At 54.7% G+C, this 10,835-nt stretch overlaps 1 protein-coding gene and 1 long non-coding RNA gene across 3 annotated transcripts in view; one reads left to right on the top strand and one right to left on the bottom strand.

The window, feature by feature from the left end:
• Positions 1 to 3,720: 3,720 nt before the first annotated feature.
• Positions 3,721 to 10,476, bottom strand: LRP10 (LDL receptor related protein 10). The gene is made up of 7 exons (XM_003808122.5): positions 9,474 to 10,476; positions 9,029 to 9,073; positions 8,365 to 8,500; positions 6,561 to 6,751; positions 5,434 to 6,451; positions 4,988 to 5,117; positions 3,721 to 4,866 (listed from the first exon to the last, which is right to left on the bottom strand). The coding sequence occupies exons 1-7, from the start codon at positions 9,511 to 9,513 to the stop codon at positions 4,279 to 4,281; spliced, it is 2,148 nt and encodes a 715-aa protein (XP_003808170.1). The 5' UTR covers positions 9,514 to 10,476; the 3' UTR covers positions 3,721 to 4,278.
• Positions 9,159 to 10,835, top strand: part of LOC106635466 (uncharacterized) — a 24,799-nt gene continuing 23,122 nt past the window's right edge. For both annotated transcript variants that reach the window (XR_008620814.2, XR_010109790.1), the window contains exons 1-3: positions 9,159 to 9,236; positions 10,381 to 10,438; positions 10,545 to 10,585. This is a non-coding gene — a long non-coding RNA (uncharacterized LOC106635466). The remainder of the gene's footprint in view (positions 9,237 to 10,380; positions 10,439 to 10,544; positions 10,586 to 10,835) is intronic.

Here is a 10,835-nt window from a genome sequence, read left to right as displayed (position 1 = left end):
ATTATCTCCTTTCATCTTCTTGAGCCCAAGGCCCACAGTGGTAGGTGGGTGCCCTGTCCCTAAAGCAATCTTGCAGCTGGAAAATGGGAACACCAGGAATCCCACCCACATATTTCCAGTGCCAAGGATTTTTCATTTCTACACTGTGCAGCTTTCCTTCTCTTAAATATTCCAACTGTCTCCTATTATTGGGAACAGTCTATATTGCAATCCTCAGTGGACTCTTCCAATGGAAGAGGCAAAGAATAATCTTGGGAACAATGTGCAGTGACACTTCACTTATTTGGAGGTCAGCTATAGGGCAACAGTGCAGGGTTTGAGGGAGCAGAAAGGACCCCTCAGCTGCTAAAATACTCCTGTGCTTTACTCACTGGGTAGATTATCCAGTCCTCAGTCATGGCCTACTTACTTTTACTTTTTACTTACTTTTATTCACAATTTTAACGTGTCCATGTGTGTTCCTGTACTAGTAGATTAGAAACACATTTAGAGTAGCAAGTGACCCCTTGTAGTCAGGGAGGCAACACCACACACACACAAAATAACATTTAAAGCACTCATATGCATTTTATAAGTGGTCTAAGGTCATTTAGCATAAAAGCAAATAGCTCCCCGTGCCCCTACTGTTACAACTTCAGAAGACACTGCTGGAGAAAAGCCATTGGTTTCTGTGAATGATCCTCAGTTATGCAGAAAATTATTATATTGCAGATATGCTGAAGACAAGTGTAACATTTTAGAATGACTTCCTTCCAAAATGAGTATTTTTATTTTTTTCAGAGGGAGGGTCTCACCCTATTGCTCGGGCTGGACTGCAGTGGTGCGATCATGGCTCACTGTAACCTCAACCTCCCGGGTTGTGCACTTGCCCGTATCCAGGCTCCCTCAGGAATGGGAGGTCAGCCTCCCGAGTAGATGGGACTACAGGCACGCACCACCATGCCCAGCTTATTTTTGTATTTTTAGTAGAGACATGGTGTCACCATGTTGGCCAGGATGGTCTTGATCTCTTGACCTCGTGATCCGCCTGCCTCGGCCTCCCAAAGTGCTGGGATTGCAGGCGTGAGCCACTGCGCCCCATCCAGGCACTCACTCTCTAACCACCTAGGTGCTTCTGCAGCCTTGGGCTGTGTGGCTGGGGGGTCCTTCTCCCCTCCTAGTGAGGTCTGGAGCTTGGTTCAGGCCCATGTTTTTTTTTTTTAAATCTATTTATTTATTTTGAGACCAGGTTGTGAGACTGGCTAATTTTTAGTATTTTTGGTAGAGACAGGGTTTCATCATGTTGCCTAGGCTGTTCTTGAACTCTTGGCCTCAAGCGATCCGCCTGCCTTGGCCCCTCCAAAGTGCTGGGATTACAGGTGTGAGCTACTGCGCCTGGCAGAATTTTGTTTCTTAAGGACTGAGTTCTGGTATCTTCTTTTCTTTTTTTTTGGAGAAGGAGTCTCGCTCTGTCACCCAGGCTAGAGTGCAGTGGCGCGATCTCCACTCACTGCAACCTCCGCCTCCCGGGTTCAAGCAATTCTCCTGCCTCAGCCTCCCGAGTAGCTGGGACTACAGGTGCATGCCGCCACACCTGGCTACTTTTTTGTATTTTAGTAGAGACAGGGTTTCACCGTGTTGCTCAGGCTAGTCTCGAACTCCGAGCTCAGGCAATCTGCCTGCCTTGGCCTCCCAAAGTGCTAGGATTACAGGCGAAAGCCACCGTGGCCCAGCCCTGGTATCTTCTTTTATCTTAGGCTCTAGACTCTGATTCACAGCCTGAACCCTATCTCATGCTGAAAACACCTCCCACCTTCCCACCAAGAGCCTTAACATGGGTCCCACACCGCTAAGACCAAGCACCTTGGATATTGGTATCTATCCCGATGGAATTTTAGGTTGCCTCATTTCTTTTTTCCTTGGGCCCTGGTGGAAATAAACCTGAGTGACTGCTCCCCAGTGCCATCACTTGGGCAGGACACTCTGTCTTAGTTTCTCCATGCTGCCTGTACAAGGTCAGTCCCCTATCCCGGCTAGCTTGGGGCTTCACTGTGGCTGACAAGAGTATTATTACTACCTACACCTCGTACAGCACACAACCAGAACCTAGAGAAACTTCTTTCAGGCCCACTGATCTATAAGCACAGGCCTCATTAGTGAACTCTGCTCTAAAGTCCTCCTTCCAGCATTTGGAAGCATTCCACCATGAGGAGCAGTTTTACCTTAAGTCTTTGTCCACTTTCAGTTTGCAATACCACTAGGAGAGAAAAGGTCTGGATGAAGGGATGAAGATATCAGGCTGCAGGTATTTGAGGTGGCTATGGGGGAAGAGAAGAGCAAAGGAGAGGGCAAAAGACCAGGCTATGGAGAGGCAGGGGAGGGAAAATCACTGCTTCACTATTTCCATTGGGCCTGACGCTGAGTGGACCCTGGATTGTTTGCGTTTGGGAAGGAGGGCCCAAAGGGAGAACAGTAAGCAAGAACCAGGTTCTCTAGAGCCCTCTCCCCAGTCGCTGGAGAGGGTCTGCAGTGAAAGGAGCTCGGGTCTTCCCTGAGCCAAGGTGCCAGGGTCCCAGAACTGCACATGGGCCCACACCCCTCTCTGCTACTTCCTCAGGCTCTTGCTCACTAGAAGAGAGGAAAATTGTGCAATTAGTGCTGGTTTGAGGAGGCTGACAGGGTGTAATCAACAGGGCCTCTCCACCAGGTGTGGGGCTAGGCTGGGTGATGGGCTCTGCCAGGCGTGGAGCTAGGCTGGGTGACAGGCTCTGCCAGGTGTGGGGCTAGACAAGGAGAGCCTGAGGGGAGCCTCTTTCCCCAGGGACTGGCTCCGTTAGGGAATTCCTCAGTTTTGTTCCTGAGGCATCACTCCCACCCCCACAGCTTCCTTCTACATCTTCTGCCTCGATCTTCCTTCCAAACTCTGGGGCAGCTTCTGTCACTTTGCTCACTAGGGGCTGGGTTCCAACACTGCTTGCGAATCATTCCCTCCATCACCCACCCCAGCGCTGCAGCTCTGGCCGCTGCTTGTGCTCTCAGGCCCAGGGTCTTGCCTATAACCCTTGGCCTCTTGTCTCCTCCGTTTGCTTGTTCTGTGGACACTCCCCCTGTCTAGAATTCACAGCTCTATTCCAACTGCTGACAGCATTCTTTTGGTTCCAGTTTGGGCCCTCTTCCAGGAAGACCTCTTGGATTTGGCCATGGTGATGCCAGCACCACACACCCTGAATGTTTGTGAATTTTCCCTCCACTCACCTTTGCCTGCCTTGAGGTATCCTGGCTGAGAATTCATCTGTCTTGCATAGGACAGACTGCTAAATGCCTGGTGGGTGTGGAGGGTGGAGGGTAGGAGTCATGACTCCTGTGTCCCACCAGGGACAGCTGCTCCTATGATCTGGGCTCAGGGAATGCTCCATAAATGAGAACCTTCCTGACCGCAGGGCCCAGCTGGCTCCCCTGACTTCTATGCTGGCAGTGAGGAAAGAGGCCCTGGAGTCAGTCATTGCAGAGCTGGGCCCCAGGCATTTGAGTGGAAATGGAGAGGATTGATCCTTAGGGTTCCTAGAATTTTCTTACCTTCTGTGTGGTATAAAAATCAAGAGTGCAGTGGTTGGGAGATGAACAGGAAGAGGGCAGGAGGTAGAGAGCCAAGCAAAGGGCTCCACAGGGAGGAGTGGGATGAGGTGAGCATAGACTGAGATGGGCAGAGGCGGGGCTCAGGCTCGCAGCTAATTTGCAAAATTTTGAGATGTATGATTCCTTTATTTTTGACCTCAACTTACTGAGCCAATGCCGTAGCTATGGAATAGAAGCATTTGTTGCACTCTTTTTGTGAGCCAGGCCCTGTAGGAGGGATTGTGGATGGCAAAACCTCAGGTTCTGCCCAAATCCTCCCCTTGGGGGCTGGAGGGTCTCTAGTTAATTGGCATTCCGGTGCTTAAGGCCACTTTTGGGTAGAGGTTTGGCAAGGATGGAGTGTCCAGACCTATGATCCTCTAAGAACTTTACTTTTTAAAAACAGCCACCCAAATGGTGGTGGCGTGGGGAGCAGGTGGTGGTGAAGGGACTGGGGTGTCTGGCCATGGCCATGTACGGAGGAGACTCTGTGAGCCCTCTCCCTGCCTGAGGGACACCTAACTTTATAGCAGCTACATAGGGTCAACAGGAGGCCCACCAAGTCCCTGAAATCCAGGGACAGGGAAGGAAGTGGTGGAGGGGAGGCTGACCCACCTCTAAAAGGCTGTGCCACTATGAGTAGAGCCCCCAGGGGAGAGGCCTCAGTAGAGCCCCCAGGTCCCCTCAGGTAAGCAGTGGCTCATCCTCTGCCTCAGCTACCCACACCCCCGGCTCAGCCAGTGGCACCAGTAGCACATCATCCTCATCTTCCAGGGCCAGGACTGCTGTGTGGGGTCCAGGGGGGCTCCGGGTTGGTCCTGGGGGCCCCAGGCTGGGCAACAGGCGGCCTCGCAGGGCCTGCACCACTCCAGACAATAGTGATGGCTCTAGGGGCAGAGAGGGCAGTGGCCCTGGGGCTTCAGGGACAGTAGTGGGGGCTGGAGACGTGCTAGCAGATGGGAGGGGAGCCTTGATGGGCAGTGGGGGTGCCTGCTCCCCATCTTGCCCACCCACTGCCCCGCCCTCATGGGCTGGACCTGTGCCACCATCTAGGGCCTCAAGGGGAGCAGCAGAAGGTGTGACCTGGGATCTGGCCTCAGAGGCCCGAGCCGGGGTGTTGGTTCGAGGGAGCAAGCCCCAGCGGCGGAGACGGCGTACCAGGCGTCGCATCAAGCGGCCCCGCTGACGACGGCGGGCACCTGGGCCACCTCCTGGAGTCATATCCTGGCGTAAGATCTGTAGCAGAGAACGCAGGTTGCCCAGCACTGAGTTCTGCAAGGAAATGAGGAGGCCGCAGAGTCAGAGGGCCAAAGGCTGAATGAAGGAGGGTACAGGGGCGGGGCCACAGCAGAACTGGGACCAGGAGGTGCTAGGGTTGTGGGGAGTGACTTACATCATTAGGATTCTCTGTAGGAAAGTCTTCTACAGGTGGGATGGCACCCTGGGCAATGAGCTGCCCGTAGGAAGGGGGTGCCTGCTGCTGCACAATCTCAGCCTCCATCCGGGAGAGGGGGGCAAAGATGCTAGAAGGAATGAGGACTGCTCAGTCACTGGTAGTTCTCGGCCAGAGTAGACCACCTCAGCCTGGACAGTCCTCCCACTTCCACACCCGGGCCAGGCCAGCTGGAGCTGTGCCATGGCTTTCCCAAAGGTCATCTGAGGTCCCTCCTCCCTTGAAACTGCTTTCAGGATCTGGACCTGTCCCTTACAGGACACAACTGACAAGCTGATCATGGGAGCCTCTCCCCAAGGTGGGCACTTTCGTGGTCTCCTGTAGCTGCACAGCCCAGCCTCACCCTCAGGGTCTACTCTTCTACTGCCAGCCCCACTCCCACTGACCTGTACTCCTGGGTGCGAATGGCATAGAGCTTGCAGGTGCAGCCCAGGGCGATGACCAGGAGCAGGCCGCACACTAGGCTGCCAATGACTGCAGCTGTAATGACCTTGCGGGGCAGAACATAGGAGCAGTCCCACTCATCACTGCCGTCCGCACAGTCTGGCTGCCCATCGCACACCCATGTCTCATACACGCACTTCTCGTCCCGGCATCGGAAATTGCCAGGCTGGCAATGCCGACAGCGTCTCTCGTCTGCTCCATCAGCACAGAAAGTCTGGTAGTTGCAGCGGTCAGCAGGCAGGTAGCAGGCTGTGGCACCAGAGGTGCCAGCAGCCCCGCAGGGGAAGTGTCCAGGTGGGCAGCCTGGGCAGTCCTCCTCATCTGTGCCGTCAGCACAGTCCCATGAGCCGTCACAGCGCTGTGCCTCACTGTAGCAGCGCTCACCTAGGCCTTCGCCAGCTCCCAGGCCAGAGCCTAAGCCACAGGGTCTGTCCCAAGGCAAGCAATAGCCCCGCACATGGTAGGTGGCATTGAAGCCACGACCATTGCTCCAAGCAACTGTGTGGTAGGACACAACAGCCTGGCCAGACAGTGTCTCCACAGTGACAGCCTTGCCATTGCTGAAGTGGGTGAGACTACGCAGTAGTCGGGAGCTCTCAGGGGGCCCAGGGCCGTCATACACATGCACTGCATCTCCAAAGCCCAAGTCCAGGGCTGTGAAGCGCACGGCCAGCCGCCGGCCATCATGGGGGTCCAGCAGCCAATGGCAGGACTGGGGGTGGGAGACTGAGGCTAGGTGTGTATATCCAGGAGAGGAGAAGACCCCATAGAAGTCCTCCAAGGTGAGATTGCAAGGCAGGGAGGGGACGGGTCTTGGGGTCAGGCCAGGGAAGGGGTCTGAGCTGCAACCTGCTTCATCAGAGCCATCGCCACAGGCATCAACCCCATCACAGCGCTGGACAGCAGATACACAGCGGTGGTTCAGGCACTGAAACTCTTCCTGCAGGCACATCAGCCAATCTGCAGAGGCACCAGGGAGAGGGGCTGTGAAGCACCAGAACCCTCAGGATCCTCCCCTTCTGCCTGGGGCTTTCACTGCCTGCTCCTCAGACATCCCTGTCCAGCCTACCTTGGCTGTAGGAGAGCAGGAAGCCCTGGCCCATGGGTGCTCTGGCCCCAGCATAGCTGTAAGTGATGGTGACGTTGCCCCCGGGCAGCTGCAGAGGGCTGGGAGGTGCCTCACACAGGGAGATCAGTGGCTGGAGAGGGGAGCGTAGGGTTAAGCACTCTGAGCCACAGGCCAGGTGTAGCTTCTGGAACCTATGCGAGTAGAGGAGAGCAGGACATGAGATACTCTTGACTGCTGCTGGCTTTCTCCTCCCCTGGTGCCACCAGGCCCCTTGTATCCCAGGAAGCATAAACGTCTGCTTATCCATGATCTAAATGGCCAAATGAAAACTCAGTTAGCCTATTTATTTATTTATTTAGAGACAGAGTTTCACTCTTGTCACCCAGGCTGGAGTGCAATGGTGTGATCTTGGATCACTGAAACCTCCACCTCTTGGGTTCAAGTGAGTCTCCTGCCTCAGCCTCCCAAGTAGCTAGGATTACAGGTGCCCGCCACCACACCTGGCTAATTTTGTATTTTTAATAGAGATGGGGTTTCACCATGTTGGTCAGGCTGGTCTCGAACTCCTGGCCTCAGGTGATCCACCCGCCTTGGTCTCCCAAAGTGCTGGGATTACTGGCGTGAGCCAGCCACCATGCCCGGCAGCCAAATTATTTTTAAGTCAATGTAGTCAATGGGGATCTTCCTAACATGGTAGGAATACCTCATGGTATCGCCATGAGACCATAAAATATATCCTAGAGCCCTTTGGAAAAACTGACTTGTGTTCTGGGACTGAGTTAAGAAGAGGTGCACTGCATTCCAGTTGTTGTAGGACTGTCACCCAAGTATGGTACCAGCAGTAACTGGTGATTACCATACAGTTCAATTAACCAGAACTCACCATCTTATCCCACCCTACTGTGCCAGATGTGAGACCTGGGTTGGTTCTCCATGGCATTCTGATCCCTTTGCCCCACCAGCCTCTCCACAGATTGCCCTCTCTCTTTGCCTACCCCTTTCTGGGTAAATTCATGGAAAATGAACTATGTGAGGCAAATAGCCAGGTACTTAATATGATCCCCAAACAATGACCAAGGTCAGGGGAGCCTGGGGTGACTTGGAATGTTTAAAAGATCCAGAGAGGCTGAGGAATGTTCTAAGCTGATTAAGGAGTAGTTCTGAATCTCAGGCAGGACATGCAATGAATGGAAGGACTCTTCAGAACAGTTCTATCTGAGCTGAGGACCGTTTGCAGAGGGGCCTCTGTCCTTTGGAGATGTGCAGGACCCAAGCTAGATGTCCACTCCAGCCCAGCTCCACCTCAATTCACTGAGTCTGACCCAGAAAAAGTCAGACTTTTAGGGCACACTAGGCCAAATCAAATTCTACTCTTTACCTGTTGACAAGGATGGAAATTCCATAGAGAAGTGATCCCTGAATGGGCCAGGCCCAGTGGCTCATGCCTTTAATCCCAGCACTTTGGGAGGCCCAGGCGGGTGGATCACTTGAGGTGAGGAGTTCAAGACCAGCCTGGCCAACGTGGTGAAACCCTGTCTCTACTAAAAATACAAAAAAGTTAGCTGGGCATGGTGGCGGGCACCTGCAATCCCAGCTACTCGGGAGGCCAAGACAGGAGAATCGCTTGAACCCGGGAGGTGGAAGTTGCAGTGAGCTGAGATCGCGCCATTGCACTCCAGCCCGGGTGACAAGAGTGAAACTCCGTCTCAAAAAAAAAAAAAAAAGAAGTGATCCCTGAAGACTTCCAATGGAGGGGAAGGGGCAGGGGAGAAGAATGGGTTCTTGCTCTTGTTCTGCTTCTCACCTGATGGTGACAGTCTGTTCCTTGCTGCCCAGGATAAGCCAGGTGCAGTTGGCAGGGGAGGTGCGGCTGTCCCGGACCAGAGGCCTCTGTAAGGTGCCCTGCACTTCTAAGAGCACTGCTGGGGGGTCCTCACAAGCTGGAGAGAGGAAGGTAGGACACGGGTAGTAGACAGCCCCTTTGCATCCCACCCTTCCCCTTCCGCTTGGAGGCTTGAGGTTTCCAAAAGTCTGGGCTCTGCAAGGAGGAGCAGAGTATCTGCCCCTGCCCACACACAGCCTAGAGTTACAGCCTTCTAGCTTCGCTCTTTCTCTCCACATTCTTCATAGCTTCACCAGTAAATACTAATATCACGAACAATTCTGACGTCTGCTTTGTGCCAGCCACTGAACCAGGAGGAGCAGGAAATACTGCCTCTACCCTCAGGGAGACTACATCCTGGTTAGGACGATCAAGCATAGATATTCCCAGAAAAAATAAAATAGTACATAGCAACTACCAGATGAAGGTCCACACCGAGCCTCAGCTTCCTTATCTATAAATAAAGGCTAAATTATCTCCCCTCTAAAACTTTGGTAGGTCCCATGGAATTCAGGGAACAGAGAGTCCTTCTCGAGTGCTCCCTCATTCCCAAGCCCACGGAGCCCCAGAGGTTCCCTCAACTCACCATGATTTGGAAAAATAATCCGGTCTGGATGGGCCAGAGCGCCTCCTAGAGGAGGAACGAGAAAGGGCAGGAGCGTGAGACACTCCTTAGGAGTTTTCTTCTTCACCTGAGCAACTCAAGGGAGCCATCCGGGACTTCCGGGCAGTTAATCGGAAGAGGGAGTGGGGGGCGGGAGAGGGCTGCGGCGTGGGACTTCCATGGAAGGAAGGTCCGGCAGCAGGGCCTTGTGGGGTTGGTGGGGTGATCTAGGGGAAGCCGGAGAGAGGACCAGGGCCCAGCGGAGCAGCTGAAGACTTCCTGGGGGTTGGGGCCGGCAGTGCTGGGGGTGGCGGCAGGGGCTGGGGGGAATGGGCAGGCAGGATAGAGTGCGGGGCCGCACTGGAGGGAGTTAGAGCTGCTGGCCCGGTGACAGAAGGCTGGGGGTTGGTATCGTTTCGGTTCTTACCAAGGAGGAGGAGGAGGAGGAGGAGGGTGGCCAACAGCATCCTGGGCTGTCCAGAGGTGCCGGAAGGGTCCCGGAGCTTCTGTGGTCTACCCGATGGGGTCGCGGCGGAGCCCCGGGCGCCCAGGCTCCCTGGTGCCGCCTCCCCAGGGGGGCTCCATGGCCCGGGCTCGACCCGTGCTCTGGATGCCAGGGCTGGGGGCGGGGAGGCGGCGGCAGCCCGGGAGTAGGGGCGGTGCCTTTCGCCAACTTTGGAGTTGTTTTCTCCGGCCGCCGCCGCACTCTCTCTCCCGGGGCCGGCTCCCGAAGCCCCGGGTCTCGGCACTGGGGCGCGCCCTCGCCTACAGCCCGCCCGCAGGCCGCGAGCGCCCCTGGTCTGGCCTGGTCGCCACCTGCCGGGGTTTGAGACCACTTCCTCTTCGGGCCAAACTTTGCCGACTGTCAGCCCCCAGGGCCGGCCGGGTGCTGCTCCACTCCTCCAGCGCGTCCAGCCAGCGGAGCGCGACAGGGAAGCGGGGGAGGGGAAGAGGTGGCTCGGCCCGGCGCCCCGGCCCTTGCCCAGGCGGTACCCCCGCCCGCCCAGGGGTTGGAGTAGCCGGGGCGGGTGACGAGCCCGGTCCCACCCCTGCCAATCAACGCACGGGCCACACCCACTTGCTCGCCTTAACCCCTTTCCCGGCCCTGCCGGACTTGTCAGACGGGCCCTTGACTTGCAGCTTCAGCTTCCACATTTAACCCTGCTTTGTTTAATCCTTGGGGTGTAACACGTTTGTCGTTACAGGACATGTTTGTCGTTACAGGACATGTTTGTCATATGTTTGTCACACGTTTGTCAAAGGACGTCTGCTTATTCCATAACTGTGATGTCTTTCCTTTGGGCCCTAAGCTCTCAGTACTTTTCTTGTCCCAGGGTCTGAGATCCGGCAGCACTTTGCGGAGTGAGACTTTATTACAGCTATTACCACACGGTACGGTAACTATTTGTTCGTCATTCCCGCCCCCGCCCCGCCCCTTCTCTGCAAACTGAAACTTCTCGTAGGCTGGGGCCTAGACTGTTTACCTTTGCACCTACAGGGCTTCTCTCCTGCTGAGACACAGGAAGAACTCAATAAATGGTAAATAAATGAATAAGTACGCCTTCTCCATTTGCTGGCTGTGACCTCCAGGAAATTACTTAACCTCTCCGTTCTTCTCCGGTATAAAATGAGGCTTATGATAGTGCAACTTCCTCTTAAGGTTGTTGCTAACATTTAAGGAGAGCAAGTTCCCTGACATACAGGAAGTGCTCCATATCTGGTAGCAACTATTATTATCAGTCACAGAAGGTGTTTCTAATTTGTGTGAGCTGGAGGTTACCGATTTCCT

This window comes from Pan paniscus, chromosome 15, assembly GCF_029289425.2.
Source record: "Pan paniscus chromosome 15, NHGRI_mPanPan1-v2.0_pri, whole genome shotgun sequence".
Classification (NCBI taxonomy): Eukaryota; Metazoa; Chordata; class Mammalia; order Primates; family Hominidae; genus Pan; species Pan paniscus.
The sequence above is the reverse complement of the archived record's forward strand: the minus strand, read 5'-3'. Positions and strand labels throughout refer to the sequence as shown.